Source organism: Puma concolor, chromosome C2 (genome assembly GCF_028749965.1).
Source record: "Puma concolor isolate L17-30 chromosome C2, mPumCon1.1.hap2, whole genome shotgun sequence".
In the NCBI taxonomy this organism is placed as follows: Eukaryota; Metazoa; Chordata; class Mammalia; order Carnivora; family Felidae; genus Puma; species Puma concolor.
In genome coordinates, this window is record NC_141675.1 from 16,799,835 (window position 1) to 16,819,531 (window position 19,697).

Here is a 19,697-nt window from a genome sequence, read left to right on the forward strand (position 1 = left end):
AATTTCAGAGCGACTAGTTTTTAGGTCTTTTATCTTTGTTTGTTTTTTTTTTTTTTTTAATTTTGTTTTTCAACGTTTATTTATTTTTGGGACAGAGAGAGACAGAGCATGAACGGGGGAGGGGCAGAGAGAGAGGGAGACACAGAATTGGAAACAGGCTCCAGGCTCTGAGCCATCAGCCCAGAGCCTGACGCGGGGCTCGAACTCACGGACCGCGAGATCGTGACCTGGCTGAAGTCGGGCGCTTAACCGACTGCGCCACCCAGGCGCCCCTAGGTCTTTTATCTTTGTGATAAGGGACTCCTTGGTGTCTTCTATGCTTTTCTCAAGCCCAGCTGGTATCCTTACAATTGTTTTAAATTCTGCTTCAGGCATCTTACTTATATTTGTTTTGATTATTCCCTGGCCCCGATCCCTTCTTTCTTTCGGGATGAATTCCTTTGTCTTGGCATTTTGTCTAGGTCTCTGTCTTCTGTGTGTTAGGAAAACCTGTTATGATTCCTGGCCCTGAGAGTAATGGCTATTTTAAGAAGAATTCATATATTGTCCAGGGCCTGGTGCTTCAGGAAGTGTTTCTGATGTATGTTGTATGCACTTGGCTGTTGTGTTTTGGCTGTTCTTTCCCTTAGGTCAATCGGCTGCAGAGTTTCTCCTTGCCTGCAGTGGGAACTGTTTGGACCTTGTCCCGTGTGTGGCGAATTTTAACTAAGTGTGTTTTGGTCTATTTGTTGAAACAAGCTAGATCCTATTTCCCTTAGAGCTGAAGCTTTGCAGCACTCTGTGGTCAGTAGACTTGGTGTGTGCAGTGTGGGGGGTGGTGGTGGTGGTGTGCTGGTCTCCTAGGGGAGGGGCCCACTGTGCTGCTTCTCTGACTCTCAGGCACACTGCCCTAGTGAAAAAGTACCTGCAGAGCACAGAGGGGCGGAGCTTGGTGTAGACATCTCAAGCCTCCATTGTGGGCACTGTGCTGCTCACTGAATTTCATCAGTGCTGATGGGTGGGGACAAAAGGACCTCTCTGTTAGCACCAGCATCCAGGTTAGCTGTCCTCAGCAGGTTACTCTGCTCCTGTGCTAATGAACAGGGCAGCTCAGTGGCACCTGCCGACTCTTGTCCTCTGAGAGGCAGTGCCTCCTCTCCCAAATGCACTCCAAGAAGAGGAACTGTCTCTCCCAGTGCAATCCAGAGGATCCACAGACTTCGCTGTTCGCTCCCGACCTCTCCACAGCAGTACCGCTGTGTCTGCCAGGCTCCACCCTGGAGAAAGCACAGATTTCTAGAAATTCAGACTTTGGGCTCTGTTGCTTGTAAAAACTTGTGATTATCAGCCTCTCTCATTTTCTCAGTCAGTGGTTTTGGGGAAGTGCTTTTTCTTGTGCAGCCCCATGTGCTGTGTGCTCACGAGCTCTCGCTCGCTCGAGCTCTCTCTCTCCTGTGCATGCATGCTCTTTCTCTTTCTCTCACCCTACCCCGCTCCTCTCTCCATGATCAGGGCTTCCTCCCCTCTGCAGCACCCGCAATTCTTTTCTCCCCTAAATCACGTCTCGGCACCTCCTACCTTCCATGATGTGGACTCTTTTCTCCCTTCAGTTGTGCAGTTTGTTTTCTCAGTCCTCAGATTGATTTCTTGGGTGTTTAGAATGATTTGATATTTATCTGTGTTCGAGGGAGAGATAAGCATAGGATCCCCCTACTACTCTGCCATCTTAACCACTTAGGATATTGGTTAATATTTGTATATGATGATGTAATTTGGGATGTGCAAAAAGTAGGACTCGAATAGTAAAATGGCAATAATTAGGAATGAACCAGAAAATTGAAAAGGAAGAATTTCGTGTGCATCCAACTGCATGTCTCAGGTACTGTAATTAAAAACATTTGTAGAGAAAATCTTCCACTGAAAAAGCTGCTGTATAGTTTTAAGCAAAAATTTGGCTGTTTTTATATCAAGAGAATACTTATGAATACCTGTACTCCGTGGATTACTACACTTTATGTATTTCCATCCTTAAATCATTATTTTAGTGAAATCTATATAAGATACAGGAGTGCTGGTGCATAGAGGCACTTGTACCCCAATGTTTATAGCGGCACTTTCAACAATGGCCAAATTATGGGAAGAGCCTAAATGTCCATCAATTGATGAATGGATAAAGAAGTTGTGGTTTTTATATACAATGGAATACTACTTGGCAATGAGAAAGAATGAAATATGGCCTTTTGTAGCATCGTGGATGGAACTGGAGAGTGTGATGCTAAGTGAAATAAATCGTACAGAGAAAGACAGATACCATATATTTTCACTCTTATGTGGATCTTGAGAAACTTCACAGAAGACCATGGGGGAGGGCAAGGGGAAAAAAAAGTTACAGAGAGTGAAGGAGGCAAACCATAAGAGACTCTTAAAAAACTGAGAATAAACTGAGGGTTGATGGGGGGGGTGGGAGGGAGGGGAAAGTGGGTGATGGGCATTGAAAAAAAAATAAAACACTTAAGAATAATTACCTCCCCTAAATCTATATAAAACATGTAACGGTAGTATATTTTGTAATGACAAGAAGATTTAGTGTATAACTAGCCATATTCATTATTTGAATTTTAAGAAAATATTTACTGTGATGATCTAAAGGATAATTTTTACTGTTTTATAAAATGCAGTTCCAAAATTTGAATGGAATTTTACCTGTGTTGCATTCATACCTTTGAAAATTTGATTATATAAGTAATTTTATTTCATAAAATTATTATAGCACTCTGTACTAACATTTATTTAGGATCAAGATGGTTCTCACATAAAAGGCCTGCTTATTAATTTCATCCATCACAATTGGCCATCACTTTTGAAGCATGGTTTTCTTGAAGAGTTCATTACTCCTATTGTAAAGGTACTATTTACATTAATATATTTTTATACTGTTGTCTTAAAGAATAGCAGAAAACTAATTTTTTTATTTTATTAATTTAAGGCTAGCAAAAATAAGCAGGAACTTTCCTTCTATAGTATTCCTGAATTTGACGAGTGGAAAAAACATATAGAAAACCAGAAAGCCTGGAAAATAAAGTACTACAAAGGTTTGTATTTTAAAATACTTATTTGTGATGTTACTACTGACATAAATATGTTTTGAGATCATTATAAAATAATTTGAAAATTTGTTTTAGACTACAAAAATAGCTGTTGCTGATTTTAAAAGAATTATTTTGGAAAATTTTGTAGAAGCAGAGAGGGTGGTGTGATGGGCTTCCCATGCACTTTAACAGTCACCGTCCCATTGCCAATCCTGTTTATCAAAACTCTTCTCACCTTCCCATTAATTTGAAATAACTTCCAGACGTTCTATTATTTCCATAATACTTTATTTATTTAAAAAAATGTTTTTAAGTTTATTTTGAGAGAGAGAGCAGAGGAGGGGCAGAGAGAGTGAGGGAGGGAGAGAGAGAAAATCCCAGGCACGCTCCATGCTGTCAGAGCGGATCCCGATGTGGGGCTTGAACTCACGAACCGTGAGATCATGACCTGAGCCGAAACCAAGAGTCAGACGCTTAACCGACTGAGCCACCCAGGCACCCCTCCATAATACTTTAGTATGTGTCTCTAAAAGAATGTTTTAAAAATGTCCCTAATTTCATTATCATACCGTTCTTTAATAACCTTACATATTCAGTTGGTGTTAAAAATCTCCTAATTATTAAAAGAATTATTTTTGAGTTAGGATCCAATCAAGGTCCACAGGTTGCATTTGGTTTGATAAATCTGTTAACTCTTAATTTATTGCTTCTCTTTGCATTTTTTTTTTCTTGCAGTTCATTTGTTCAAAAGGTCGGATTGTTTGTCCTGTATAATTTTCTGCATTCTGAATTTTGATGATTATCACTGTAATTTCATTAAATATATAGTATGTTCCTTTGTCCCTTATTTTCTGTTTAAAAAATTGGTAGTTAAATCAGAGGCTTTATATAGATTTGGATTAGATTTATGTGGCAAAAACATTTAATAGGTGACTTTGTATATTTATGTCAAGAGGCCTGTAATATCTGAGTTTTCTTTGTTAAGATTGACCCATTGCTACAGGTGTTGCCAGCTTGATCTATCAGCTCTTAACCTAATAGGTTTAAACAATGGTTAATGTTCACAATTCATGTAAATTTTTTTAGCTTTATTGAAGAATAATTGACAAATAAAATTATACATATTTAAAATGTACAACATGATGACTTGATATATATATTGGAAAATGATTACCACAGTCAATGTATCTATTACCTCACATAGTTAATTTTTTCTGTTTATAGAGGGAACATTTAAGATCTATTCTCTCAGTAATTTTCAAGTATACAATATAGTATTATTAAGTATAGGCACCATGCTATACATTAAATCCCCAGAATTTATTCACCTTATAACAAAAAGTTTGTATTCTTTGATTGAACTTTCCCCATATGCCCCTCTCCCCAGCCCCTGGCAAATACCATTTTGTTCTCTTTCTGTGAGTTCAACTTTTTTAGATTCTACATATGAATGAGATCATATAGTATTTGTTGTTCTCTGTCTGGATTATTTTCAACTTTATTTTTTAAATTGTGCAGGTTTGGGTACCAGTACAGCTAAAGAAGCAAAGGAATATTTTGCTGATATGGAAAGGCACCGCATCTTGTTTAGATATGCTGGCCCTGAAGATGATGCTGCCATTACTTTGGTAATCAAGTTAATTAAAAATTTTTTTTCCTAATATCCATCTCTCTACCTGCCATACCTTTCTTTCTAGTCTTGGTTTTCTGTGATAAGTCTCTTTTGAACTTGAATGCCCAAACTAGTTAATCTTAGTGTTTCTTCAGCCCAGTCTCACACACAAATTAAGCTGTGCTTTCAGAGTTCTTTAATTGAAAGACTTCTGTTCAAGTATATCTTGGACAGAAGCATATTTAAAAAAAAAAAACCCTTAATTTCTGAGCAATTAATAATTAGTTATTTGCCATTATAAATTTTAATGGTATAATGAAATTCATTTAATCTTTAATATTTTAAATTGTTACCTGGAATCTTTCAGGCATTCAGTAAGAAGAAGATTGATGACAGAAAAGAATGGTTAACAAATTTTATGGAAGATCGGAGACAGCGTAGGTTACATGGCTTACCAGAGGTTAGTCATAAAGAGTGGTGGTCTGGGGGAAGAAAGAAACTAAAAGTCATGCAGGACTAATGACTGTGTTGCTGTGTAACTTTTTTTCTTAGCAATTTTTGTATGGTACAGCAACAAAGCATTTGACTTACAATGATTTCATCAACAAAGAATTGATTCTCTTCTCAAACTCAGACAATGAAAGATCTATACCATCTCTTGTTGATGGTAAGTAGCTTTTGTTTGAAAATCTTTCTCACTTTTGTATGTAGTTATTGAGTATATTCTTAATATCATGTATTCTAAGCCATTCTTATAATGAATTTTAAAATTCTGAATTTGTTTTTGAGATCTTTTGGTAGGTAGGACTGAAATCTTTTATAGTCCTTGATTCTTTAGAATCTTTTAAACTCTTTTTAAAAAGTTTTTTAGGAAAATTAGGGCAACGTTTTGAAAGTTTTAACTCAAGTTGATTGCAGACTTTTTTTTTTTTTTTTAATTTTTTAATGTTTATTTATTTTTGAGACAGGGAGAGACAGCATGAATGGGGGAGGGTCAGAGATAGAGGGAGACACAGAATCTGAAACAGGCTCCAGGCTCTGAGCTGTCAGCACGGAGCCTGATGTGGGGCTCGAACTCACGGACTGTGAGATCATGACCTGAGCCGAAATCGGACGCCTAACTGACTGAGCCACCCAGGTGCCCCAGATTGCAGACTTTTAAAAATAAAAAGTAAAATCAGATTTTGATAAATTCTAAAATATTTAACTGAGACTAATTTTAAAAAATGCTTCTTGGGGCGCCTGGGTGGCTCAGTCGGTTGGGTGTCCGACTTCAGCTCAGGTCATGATCTCTCAGTCTGTGAGTTCGAGCCCTGCATCAGGCTCCATGCTGACAGCTCGGAGCCTGGAGCCTGTTTCAGATTCTGTGTCTCCTTCTCTCTGACCCTCCCCCATTCATGCTCTGTCTCTCTCTGTCTCAAAAATGAATAAACGTTAAAAAAAAAATGCTTCTTTATTTATTTTGAGAGAGAGGAGGGGAGAATCCCAAGCAGGCTCTGTGCTGTCAGTGTAGAGCCTGATGCGGGGCTCAGTGTCACGACCATGAGATCATGACCTGAGCTGAAGTCAAGAGTTAGACACTTAACCTCCTGAGCCACCCAGGCACCGCCTGAGACTAAATTTTAAAAACACCTTTATACCTCCGTACCCAAAAACTTATGCCAAAAAATCTTTAGAAACTGGCACCCAGTAGTTAGAGCAGATTTTTGTCTTCTATCTAGAAACATTTAATTTTCATTTTATAACTTTTAGCAAGTTGATCTTTGTGTTCCTTGGGTTTTCAGCTAATAGCAGATGGTTTTACCCATCCATGTAATTCAGTTTTAAGTTACATCCCTTCTGTGAAGTCTTCTCTAACAACTGCAGTCCAAATTGGTTTCAGATGCCTAAACTTTTATTCCATTATTGTGTGCCTGTTATTTTACTTGTGTCAATTTTGCCTCCTCAGTTAGATTATAAAATTCTCAAGGAAAGTGGCCATATTTTGTCATCCTGTTGTTTCTACCTGCTCTGGGTCCACAATGATGATGATAGCTAGCCTATACTGAAAAGCTTATTACTGTGCTCACTGATCTAGAGCAAGAAAAATGATAAGGAAGCAGAATACTTTGCTTGCATTATCTCATGTAATCCTTATGATCACTCTGTTAGGAAGGTAATTATTTCTGTTACACTGATGAGGACACTGAGGCTTACTGGTTTAGTAATTTGCAAAAAGTCAAATGGTAAATGGACAAGTTGAGAAGAGTATACAGGTTAGTGGGATTCTAAAGCCTGCATTCTTAACTGCCATAACACATCTCTTCTTTATAAGGGTTTCTGATTTGGGATACTCTAATAATATACTTTTCAAGATCATCCATGGTTTCTTGCTACTTTAGTTACAACTGACATTTGGGTGTATGGATGTTTGGCAACTCCTGTGAAAGGAATTTGGTACCACTGAGCAGTTCTTTAAGACCACCAGCAGGTGGGCTTTTACATGGTACTTCACTTTTGGAATAGACTGAGATGGTGTAAAATCACGTTACTATGTACTTATTTTGTTAGGAAATCTCAGGTAACAATTTTAGTTATTTTTCAAAAGGAAACTGTTATCTTTGCTTTTTTCTCTTGAATATATGGAGCATTGTCATTAAAAGAAACATTGCAACTATATCTCAAGTAATATTTTTAAAAGAGGCATTGTTCTTTTTAAAAATAGGCTTTAAACCAGGCCAACGTAAAGTTTTATTTACCTGTTTCAAGAGGAATGATAAACGTGAAGTAAAAGTTGCCCAGTTGGCTGGATCTGTTGCTGAGATGTCTGCTTATCATCATGGAGAGGTAAGCATTAAGATTGGAATCAACTGAGAACTATACTTACTGGCATGAAGAATGATAATTAAGCATAATAAAGAATTTATTTCTTTTATAAATTCTTTGGAAATGTGTAAGAGAATCAAGAATTTGGACTTTAATAACAATTAGGGAATATGTATGCAAAGTTTAGGATATTAACGTCATATTCTGTTTCTGTGTTGTAGCAAGCATTGATGATGACTATTGTGAATTTGGCTCAGAACTTTGTGGGAAGTAACAACATTAACTTGCTTCAGCCAATTGGTCAGTTTGGAACTCGGCTTCATGGTGGCAAAGATGCTGCAAGCCCTCGTTATATTTTCACAATGTTAAGGTAACAGTTTGCTTTTGCTGATACGGTGGTGTAAAGTTCTATTTGAAGTTTCTATTGGAAGTAACTAAATGTTTAACAGAATTGTAATATGGAAATGATTGGGTACTGTAGTGGGGGCGAATCTTCCAAATTATTTGATTGCAAACAGAATGAAGTTTTTTTGATCTCAGTGTTTGGGAGTTATTGGTGAAACCAGTCCTAATTAATGTAAGGATGTTTTCTGATCCAACTTTACTTTATAGGCTGAGGAGGGGTTTTGGGGTTTAGTCAGAGTAAGAGGAAATCCATAAAACATTATTTACTAATACTAAGAAATTAAGTAGGCTAGTAAGTAAGCACATAAGTAAAATAGGGCTATTTTATTCTGGCTTTCTGCCTGAAAAATCTATTTGGTAATAAGTTTAGTAAATTGGTTAAGTACATGTAATCAAATATTTTAAAAAATGCATTCCTCTTTTTGAAATATAGTCTTTAATTATGTATAAAGTTTTATTTCCTAAAACCAAGCCATTTTTCCATATTTTTCCCCCTTTTGTTAGCTCTTTATCAAGACTGCTTTTTCCTGCTGTGGATGACAACCTGCTTAAATTCCTTTATGATGATAATCAACGTGTAGAGCCTGAGTGGTATATTCCTATAATTCCCATGGTTTTAATAAATGGTGCTGAGGGCATTGGCACTGGATGGGCTTGTAAACTACCCAACTATGATGCTAGGGAAATTGTGAACAACGTCAGACGAATGCTAGATGGCTTGGATCCTCATCCTATGGTAATTGTTTAGAACTTCCTGCTTATATTGTTTATTTAACAAATGATAATGTGTAAACTACAAAGTCCAGTCATTTTAGAAAAGTATTGGAACCATTTTCATTTTGGAACATATTGTAGACAATAAAGACCTTATTAGTGTGTAACTTGATATGTGCTTATGGTAGAAAGTAGAAGCTTTGGGAAAAGCCTGGAGAATAAGGATTATGGGGAGAAACTTTATTGAAAATTAAAAATAACTCATTTCAGGCTTTTAAATATCTAAATTATGTAGAGAATAATAGTTTCATGACAAAATTATACGCAACTTTGTTTTTGTTCTCAAACTAATAAATCCTATCAGAGTTGTAAGGACACTTAACACATTGTATATATTTTAATGTATCCTCATAATTTTTATTTTTGTCCTTAATGTTGAGATTATATCCACTGTGCTTATTTTGCCCCAAACTCTCCGAGAAAAACTTCTTAAAAAGGTGTCTTCCCTTTTTTGACTTGATTTAAAATCATTTGGAAGTTTCCCTTTATAAAGATACACTTAAATAAAAGTGTATTTTTTTTTTTTACATTTATTTAATGTTTGTTTATTTTTGAAGGAGAGAGAAAGAGACAGAGCATGAGCCCATAAGGAGCAGAGAGAGAGGGAGACACAGAATCCAAAGCAGGTTCCAGGTTTTGAGCTGTCCGCACAGAGCCCAACGCAAGGCTCGAACTCACTAACTGTGAGATCATGACCTGAGTCAAAGTCAGATGCTTAAACTGACTGAGACACCCAGGGACCCCTAAAATTGTATTTCTAATATAAAAATTAAAAAATTATAGTGGTCATTGTAGAAAATGTAAATAAGCAGAGGAAAAAAACACTTCATAAAACCAGCATATGGAAACAAAATATTTTTATGTATTTCTCTCCAAGTTTTATTTCGTTCTTTTAAAATCAAACAAAATATTAGGCTAAAAGTATGATTTAAAATCTTTTTCCCCTTAAATACTTTAAAGTACTCTAAAATATTTCTAATAGAAGCAAAAAATGTTTTATGATTATTGTGTCTTAATTTTTTCAGATGCATTTTAGAATATTAAGTCAGTCTATTTGGTCAATATTTGCTTTTCATGTGCGCGCGTGCGCGTTCTCTCTATACGTGTCTATAGATATATGTATATATTGTAAGAGTATTCAAAATGTTTAAACAGAGTGTGGAAGAAGAGTAGTGGCCTGGAAGGCACATCATTGGAGAAAAGGTAGAAAGTCAGATTGGGTGCGGGTTGTGGAAGGCTTTCAATATAACATCCAAAGAGTTTGATTTGAAAGGATTATTAATCTAGGGGAGAAGGAGGGATAGAGGCAATAGGCTGAAAAAAAATTTCCTAAGAAGACTAGGAAAGGGGCGCCTGGGTGGCGCAGTCGGTTAAGCGTCCGACTTCAGCCAGGTCACGATCTCGCGGTCCGTGAGTTCGAGCCCCGCGTCGGGCTCTGGGCTGATGGCTCGGAGCCTGGAGCCTGTTTCCGATTCTGTGTCTCCCTCTCTCTCTGCCCCTCCCCCGTTCATGCTCTGTCTCTCTCTGTCCCAAAAATAAATAAAAACGTTGAAAAAAAAATTAAAAAAAAAAAAAAAAAAGACGACTAGGAAAGATGAAGCTAAGGTTTTGAGATTTGGAGATGTTGAGATTATATTAACAGAAGTTGTGAATTCAGGATTGAGTGATTATTTGGAGACAGACTATTGAGGGTGAGGAATTTAGTTTAAATCATGTTAATCTGTCAGTAACAGTAGACCGTAGACTAAGGGGCATTCAAGTGTGGTATAGGCATTTAAGAGAGAAGTCAAGTCAGTGCCTTGAGTTATTTTTATTTTTCTCTGCAGCTTCCAAACTACAAAAACTTTAAAGGAACGATCCAAGAGCTTGGTCAAAACCAATATGCAGTCAGTGGTGAAATATTTGTGGTGGATAGAAACACAGTAGAGATTACAGAGCTTCCAGTTAGAACTTGGACACAGGTCAGTATACGTGTGTGAGCTGCCTGTCAGAAGGGCAGTGTGTTATGTAATGCTTTCTGGTAAGAATATGATTCCGTCGTTGTTTGTCCTCAGTTTGTACAGTGTTTAAAATTTCCTGTATACATTTTTGACCCCTCCAAATTGAATTTGTGCTTTGAATTTGAAGTAGTAATTTAAAAGCTTAATTTCCTTAAAAGGTAAAATGACTTAAGCTAGCTTTGAACCCTTACAAATATGGTCAATAAATCCATGTCAGTATCAGCTATTAAGATCTAAAAGTATATGCGTTGTCATCTCTTGTCAGCTGTGGTTGATGTCATCCTCTTCATACTCTTAGCCCTTTCCTTGCGCTTTGGTGTATGAGCAGATCAGAACCGTTACTGTGTATCTTCTTTCACCACTGAGACCCCCATATATTGTCCTTTATAGATGCTGGGCAGGAGATGATAGAGACGGCATTTTTCTTTTTTTCCCACCAGAATTGGGAATATTTTAAGAATTGCGTGACTTACAGTATGAGAATGCAAGTGTGTGTCAGGAAAAGAATTACTTACTTTTATATCTTTTGTAGGTATACAAAGAACAGGTTTTGGAACCTATGCTAAATGGAACAGATAAAACACCAGCATTAATTTCTGATTATAAAGAATATCATACTGATACAACTGTGAAATTTGTGGTGAAAATGACTGAAGAGAAGCTAGCACAAGCAGAAGCTGCTGGATTACATAAAGTTTTTAAACTTCAAACTACTCTTACTTGTAATTCCATGGTAATTGATTAGATTTACTATTAATTTAATGTTTCTTCCATGCCATGAGTTGGATTTTGCGATTGGCTTCATGATGGTTGTGGCTATAATAAGTCTGAATGGTTTTCTCCCTATATATTTGCTGAAGAATCTAGAGGTACATTCCTTTTCCTCTCCTATTACCCACTACTCTTAATCCCAACTCTGCATTTGTGCATCTGGGCTTGAACACAGAGGATATGTACACTGACCAGAAGTTATGAGAATGATTGGTGCAGGATTTTCATGTTCCTTATTCCTGTCTCTGTTAGCATTTTAATTGTGGAGTACTTCTCTCCCCACAGCTCTAATCTGCTTTACTAAACTTGTATATTTGTGTTTATATGTAATTGGAGAGAAAGGTAGAAAGTGAGCCTGTATGAGTAACCCTCATTCCATTCCAAATTAGCTTTTAGACATAAAATAGAGTAAGAGAAAAAGTCCAATAGCACAGTGGCTGAGACAGACTGCCATAATCTGCTAAGAAAGGCAGATGGAAAAAGGAGAATAAGGATAGAGAAGAAGTAAAATTTTCCTCCAAATTGAGGAAGTTTGAATGGATTATAGCATGATTATAAAAAACAAAAAAGAGACAAATATACCTCTATTAGGTATATGGGGGAGAGAGAACTTGAACATTTGTGAACTCAACATTTGTAAACAAACTTTTAACATTTATTTTTAGTTTGAAAAAAATTTCTTAGATGGTTTCATAGCCATTTTGAGTAGGAACCTTTTTTTAAAGGACCTATTTATCTTTCAGAATTATTTTAAATATTGTCATAGTTTTGAGAATTGAATGTTTCTTGGAGTCACCAAAGGAATATTTACTTAATAATTTTGGTTCTATTTAACAAGCATTTAGCGGTGGTGTCTGTTCATTTAAGTATGTTGTAGTTATTTTAAATACCGTAGATGTCCTACAAGTTAAAAATACCAGTACGGATTTATGTCATCTTCAAAAACTGTGTTTTCCTTAGGTACTCTTTGATCATATGGGATGTCTCAAGAAATATGAAACTGTGCAAGACATTTTGAAAGAATTCTTTGATTTACGATTAAGTTATTACGGTTTACGTAAGGAGTGGCTTGTAGGAATGTTGGGAGCAGAATCTACAAAGCTTAACAATCAAGCCCGTTTCATTTTAGAGAAGATACAGGGAAAAATTACCATAGGTAAGATGCAACCTTTAAAAATTTAAACATTAGTTAAAATGGAAAAAAAACTTTATTAATAGAAGACATTTTTATCAGTAGAATATAAACAAATACAAATTGAATCTCTTTTCTTGATCCTAACTTTATTTTTCCCTCACATAGAGAATAGGTCAAAGAAAGATTTGATTCAAATGTTAGTCCAGAGAGGTTATGAATCTGACCCAGTGAAAGCCTGGAAAGAAGCACAAGAAAAGGTAATCATTTGCAGAACAAGACATTCAGAGAAGCTTTTAAAAGCAAATTCCAAAACAAACAACCCAACCCCTAAATTTTAAATTTAATGCTGCTGTAAAGGTGCCGAGTTCTCTGTTTGGAGACTGAAGTCTTCTGTTCATCCGCAGAACAGATACAGTGCAGGACTTTGCAGTGCACACCCACCACAGAGCCCTTTGCCAGTGTGACCCAACCAGGGCCTGGAGAAATGACTCCAGGTGTGAGAAGGTAGCTCAGTCTCCTTGGCCTTTTTTCTGAGCCTGCCATTAAAGGGTGTTACTCGTGGTGGTGGTCTTTGTGAGGTGCATGTGTACAACCCGGGAACTATACTGGTAGCACATAAATGATTTCACACTGGTCTGACGATTGCCATAGTATGGTACCCAGTCACCATTCACTTGGTATGGTTTTGGTTTATGCTGGGAAGACTAGAGACAAAATCTTCAGTAGTAGAGGGTTTATTGAGCACCAAGTATGTGCTCTGTCCTACGCTTAGATCTTTGACTAGAAGTTTAAACCCTGGAACTTCAGATGAAATCTGATCTTTTATTTATTGTCCATTTCAGATCATAAAGTACTAGTATTCAGTGAATGGAACATTGAAACTTTGAGATTCTTCTCAAGAATTAGTCTCTTTCTGTTGTATATAATTAAAAGAAAAATTTAAAAAGGCAATACAACATTGTGATTGAGAACACAAATGTACAAAAGGAAGAACGTTATGGAAATGACTGATTTCTTAATTAGAATGTTGTGTATACGTGATAACAGTTATGATTATATGACATAACTTAAAGTGAAACCTGACACTTCCCTACATTTATGAATTCTCAACCCACAATGTTTTTCAGATTTTTTATCAACTACATTGAAGTGTTGCTTTTGTTTTTATTATTTAAGCTTTTTAAAAGTTTGAACAGTCTATAGAATGCCAGATATTAGCGCGAGTAAATTTAGAATAAATTATATGCTTAGCAATTATATATTAAGATAATAGGCTTATTTATCGTTCGGGGAAGATGGGGGAGGACAAGATGGGGAGTGTTCAGAATTAAGATGATCCAAGCACTTTGCTTTTTTCAGTGTGTTTTACTGCATTTTTAAACCCCAAATTATGGTTTATACACTGCTTGCCCTTCTGTATCATTGTTGGTTTAAACTATATCTTAAAAAAAATTAACTAGTAAGCTAGTAAATTTAATGCTTAGTTTTAAAAGATAAAGATGTTTAGGGTTTGAGAGTGCCCTTCCAGTGGAAGTAGACTTCATGGGTAAAACCTAGTGGTTGGTTTCAATAATTTCATTGTCACCATCAAAATTTTTTCAGCATCTTGGCCATGTGCTCACTTTGGGGGTGAAGGTAACAAAAGGAGCTGCTCTTACAAGAGTGTCCTATTGTGTAGAGTTGGAGAAGAGAGCATTACAAAGCAGATAATTATGAGATTAAAGTTTTTATTCTTGATTTCTGAAAGTATCCTTAGTTGTCTTCATGCTAACAGTGGTAGATACACATATATCCATAGAATGTTACCAATATTCTGGGTGTCATCAAAACCTAGAGCAAATAGACTTCTAGAGTGTGGATCTAAACAGGATTTCATGACAGCCTGATAATATTTTAATAGTAGTGTAACAACCTAAATATTCCATAGAAACACACTGTTTCATGAAGAATTTTTGAAAACAGTAGAATTTACGAATTTGTCGTAAGTACTATTTGTCTGGGTACTTTTTGATCATTTATTGGCTCAGCAACAGCATTTCTTATTTGGCTAATGTTGCTTAATTGAATTCATAGTTTTGTTTATGTAATGAAGCATGTTGCTTTGCAATTTTTAATCTTTATCCCTTCTAAAGTACACTAAACTTTACTTTGTGTATGTATACATAATTTTACTGAAAATTTTAAACTAAATTGAAAGCGATTTTTTTCTTTTTTTGGTTACCAAAAGCAAACGTTTTGTTTCTTGGGATGTCATGGTTAACTCAGTCATTTTTAATTATCTGAGTGCCTTAAAAAATTTAAATGCAATTTTATTTAATGGCTGTTGTTATGTTAAAAATCTTAAAGGTGATGTCACCTGTAATAACTTCTATTAAATTCATTGGATTTTGAAATTTAATATTAGCATAAGAGGATTTTTTATTGCAACCGTTTCTATGAAAAAAGACCTTGCAAATAAAAATTTAGAATAGCCCTCACAATTCTTACTCTAACTCACCAGCTATTAAATTCTTAATTGAACTTTCTGTTCATTCTGACATGAGTATTGTTGCTTTAGAGAATTTTTATTAAGAAATCATACTTAGTGACTGCACCTTAGCATATTTATATTACAACTGTGAAACATTCTTTATAAGTGATACTTATTTCGGGTTTCAAATTGTTAATTCACTCACCAATATAAAAATTTGACAAGATGCAGTGATAAAACATTAGTTCCACTCTATTAATTTCAAGATGTGGTATCTTCTCATTTTATGACTTAGTGCCTGGGCAAAGCAGTTCATTTTTCATCAGATTCCTAGATAAATAGGGATTGACTATACATTCCTTTTGAAGATTTATTATTGTGTATTTTTAGAAAACTTTTTATAGCAAATACATATTTTATATTGTAATCCTGAAGATAGAAATCTAAAAAACCCAACCACCCTGAGAATATAGCATTAAGAGTATAGCATTTGTGGAATTTTTAACTCCATATTCAATAAAATTCAGCGTTGATTTGATACTATACAGGACTTTAATATAAAGTTTATTATTTTTTACAGGCAGCAGAAGAGGAAGAAACACAAAACCAGCATGATGATAGTTCCTCTGATTCAGGAACTCCTTCAGGCCCCGATTTTAATTATATTTTAAATATGTCTCTGTGGTCTCTTACTAAAGAAAAAGTTGAAGAACTGATTAAACAGAGAGATGCAAAAGTATGAACTTTTGTGGGTTAAATAATTTGAAACTATTTCAGTATTATCCATTTATTTATTTTTCTTTTTACAAAAAGAAGTATTTTGATTTACCCTTTATACCTTATTAAATTACTGAATGTTTAAATTTTACTACTTTTTTATTATAGGGGCGAGAGGTCAATGATCTTAAAAGAAAATCTCCTTCAGATCTTTGGAAAGAAGATTTAGCAGCATTTGTTGAGGAACTGGATGTAGGTTAAGTCTCCATTAAACTATATTTGGAAAAGTAATGTTTATGAAATAAGGATGAAAGTTCTTTAATTAAATTATTTCAGTTTCTTTTAAGTCTGTAAAGGTTAATGTGTTTATAAGGTGCATTAGGATTAAGCTTCCAGCTCTATGAAGTTATAAAGAAAAGTCATATTTGGTATAGATGAGTGTAAAAACCTACATGAAGTTAAATTTAGAATAAATTGAATACTAATATTTTCTGTTAAATTTTCTTAACTTCAAAATAGCTTATTGATTCAGTTTGTTTTTCCCCAAAGAGGTAAGAACAAAATATATACGATTGAATATAAGTATGTTAACTTTTACAAAGTAGAATGATAGTGACTTTAGGTTTATAACAGAGAAATTTTAACATAGTTTTTATAACTTAGTTTTCTCCAGGTAGAATTCTAATTTTTTAAAAAAAATGTAGAGAAAGATAGAAAATGTAAACTTTTTCTAAAATTGCCCAATTTGTTGTGAAGCAACTTAACTCACTTAAAATATTAGAGTTAAATTAAGGTTAGCAATATGATCATCTGATTTTGAGTAGCACAAGGCCAATTATTATTTGTCATTACTTGTATGATAGTACATTTTTTACTTTTTAGTTGTTTCATTGATTTTTGTCCACATGTTTTAGTTTTATTTTCATGACCTAAATCAGAATTAGGACTCTTACAAATGAGGGTGGTAGCCTTATAGAATTTCTGGAATTTTTTAGTGCTGTTGTTCTGGGTTTCCTTAATCATCTTTCAAGTGTCATAATATGACTTAGACTAATGAATTAGATTTTTTAAAATTAGACCCTTTTTCTGTTGATACATGAAACAGGCATATGTTAAAAAGACATTGTTTCTGATTAATATTAATGATAGTCTAATACTGCTTTAAGTTTGATCACTGATTCTTGAGACATAGAAAGCTTTTTGTGGCTATGCCTATAAATTTCCTGATTGTTGAAATATCATCACTCAGAATAGTCCCAGTGAATAACACTACTCTTCCCTCCTCTCCCCACCCCCCGCTTTTTTTATTACTCTCTTAATTCGTCACCTTGTTTTATTACTTGATAATTAGCAAAATAGGTCCAGACAACTTATTTTTTTCTGGATATGGTAACTTTTTACATCTAAAAAGATTTAGACTTAAATTTCATGTCTCTCTGTATCATTTAAAATCTTACGCCATTAATTGAATATCTTGTGTATTGGCACTGTGTTCTGTGTAATCCTCAGATTGACTCCTGTCACAACCCCAAATGAAAGAGCTTATTAAACAGTTATTTAGATGAAGATCCTGAAGTTTAGAGAGGTTAAATAACTTGTTTAGGGGAGGCATCATATCATTATGGTTAAGAGCAGTTATGTTTGTAGAGTCCCAATCTTCCTCATTCATAAAATGGGGATTACATGAGTTTTAATGCCTGGAACTTAACAGGTGCTCTATAAATTATAACTTATTTCTTGTATTAGTTTAAACTAAGAAATGGAAGTGTTAAGATTGAAATCCAGGTCTGTCTGATTTCAAAGCTTATGGTATTTCCATTAAGCTATTATGCTACAAAGACTTCCTGTTTATCTGCAAGACAAGTGATACGAGTAGCGTGTGACCCCGAACAACACATGATCCCAACTGAGCCCATGATTCTTGAAGTTTGCTTTGATACACAAGTGCTTTGGATTACAAACACATTTCAGAATGAATTATGCTTGCAAACCAAGGTTTTACTGTAGTTTTAATTTCTTATGCAGTACTGATTGTCTTTTCTAATGAGTTGTTTTGCACCCACCCTTTTTATAATTATACTTCAGAAAGTGGAGGCGCAAGAACGAGAAGATATTCTGGCTGGAATGGCTGGGAAAGCAATAAAAGGTAAAGTTGGCAAACCTAAGGTGAAGAAACTTCAGTTGGAAGAGACAATGCCTTCCCCTTATGGGAGAAGAATAGTTCCTGAAATTACTGCTATGAAGGCAGATGCCAGCAAAAAGTTGTTGAAGAGGAAAAAGGTATGACATTTCTTTTGTTTTAACTCCTTGGTAGACTCTATCTTCCTAATTATATATATATATTCAGTTTTACTGTGCGCTTATTAAATCATGCTTTGTTTCTAATATATTTCACTGTGATAGGAAATCATTTGTTCTATGAGAGCAGTTGGTCCACAAAATGAAAACATTAGTCAAGGATCCACATATATGTAAAGAACTACTTGGTTGATGGAGTTTTTAAAATGAGAGCTAGAAATAGTCTATTTAGCAGCATTCTACATTAAAATCCTGAAACAACAACCAAAAACATATCAGCTTTAAAATATGAACTTTAGTTCTACATCATGACCAATTACGGAAGTCTCTTAAGCAGAAAAATATTTGGTTTTCAAAGTAAGCTTTTACTATTTATTTGTTATTACCCTTAGTTAAAAAATTATCAAGCACCTCCCATGTCATTGGCATTGATTGGTTCTATTGAGGATTTAAAAGTATGGACTTAAGCTACCCTCCAGAAGGTTGTTGGGCAAGAGTTAGTCAAACTGAGAAGGCTGTTCAGAGTTGAGGAAACAGGAGGCATGATGGTCTGAAAGAAGCAGATTTTTCTGGGCAGGTTGATTTTAGAGCCTAGGGAATATATAGATACGTCCATCAGTCTAGTTAGAGCTTGAGAAATGAGCCTCAGAGCTGGAGTGTACCGAGCTAATATTTGAAAGCATAGGAACTTTGTGATACCAGAGAGATCACTCTCTTCTACTGTTCTGATAAACTGATGTGTGTACTATTTGCCTCTTACCTAGCTTCCTAGCACACGCAGGTTCCTCCTTAGGAAATGGCCTCTCTCCTTTTTCGTTGGTGTTTTGTTCTTAGCACTCTTCCCTTCACCTTACATAGTCTCAAGTAACCTCATCTATGCCCAGACCTTTTTTTTCACTCACACTGATGACTCTTGAATCTTTGTCCCTAACTTACAATGTTTTCAGGAGTGCCAGGTTAATACAGCTACCTGACTGCTCCAAGCCCCCTCAGACTCCACATAACTGAAGCTGAGCCCATTATCCTGATTTCAAAACCTCTTCCACCTCTGTGCCTTATCACCCATCACAAACAAGCCAAAAACCTGGGACTTTCTCATCTAATCAGTAACTGAATCCTACTGCCTGCCTATGTAGTAGTTCCACAATCCTCCCCCCACTGCCCCGCTTTTCTTGGTCTCCATTGATACTGTCTTAGAATTTCAGAAGTTTTCTTTGACGTAAAGTGTTCCTCTTAATTAGTCTTCCTGTCTCTAGTTATCATGACTTCTACATTTTTGTACTTCATTCTTCTGTTTTCTCTCTTACTACCTATGTGATATTTCCAAAAATAAGTCTGACTATTGCACAGATGCTCAAAAGTTTTCAGTGACTCCCCACTGACTGCACAGATTCTAGTATCCAGTCATATAGCAACTGCATACCTCCCTGTGTTTCCATGTGCCTACTCTTTCCTTTTCCCTTTCCTTGAATCCTACCCGACTGTTTGAAATGTGCGAAACATAATATGGTATCGTGCCTCTGTGTCTTTTGCCTGGGATGCTCTTCCCTCCTTTCCTTCTCTTCACTTGGCAAACATACATGATTCTTTCAAAACCCAGTCAGAAAGGCTCCTTCTCCATGAAGTCATGTCTGACCCTGCC

The 19,697-nt window shown here is 35.5% G+C and overlaps 1 protein-coding gene across 2 annotated transcripts in view; it reads left to right on the forward strand.

Moving 5' to 3' along the window:
- TOP2B (DNA topoisomerase II beta) overlaps positions 1-19,697 on the forward strand; it is a 64,433-nt gene that overhangs the window by 33,340 nt on the left and 11,396 nt on the right. For both annotated transcript variants that reach the window (XM_086674186.1, XM_086674187.1), the window contains exons 14-28: positions 2,774-2,884; positions 2,966-3,071; positions 4,587-4,696; positions 5,048-5,140; positions 5,233-5,347; positions 7,385-7,506; positions 7,707-7,855; positions 8,395-8,626; positions 10,491-10,625; positions 11,197-11,397; positions 12,396-12,591; positions 12,736-12,827; positions 15,621-15,776; positions 15,926-16,009; positions 17,843-18,037. In XM_086674186.1, the coding sequence (XP_086530312.1) occupies positions 2,774-2,884; positions 2,966-3,071; positions 4,587-4,696; positions 5,048-5,140; positions 5,233-5,347; positions 7,385-7,506; positions 7,707-7,855; positions 8,395-8,626; positions 10,491-10,625; positions 11,197-11,397; positions 12,396-12,591; positions 12,736-12,827; positions 15,621-15,776; positions 15,926-16,009; positions 17,843-18,037 (2,097 nt within the window). The remainder of the gene's footprint in view (positions 1-2,773; positions 2,885-2,965; positions 3,072-4,586; positions 4,697-5,047; positions 5,141-5,232; positions 5,348-7,384; positions 7,507-7,706; positions 7,856-8,394; positions 8,627-10,490; positions 10,626-11,196; positions 11,398-12,395; positions 12,592-12,735; positions 12,828-15,620; positions 15,777-15,925; positions 16,010-17,842; positions 18,038-19,697) is intronic.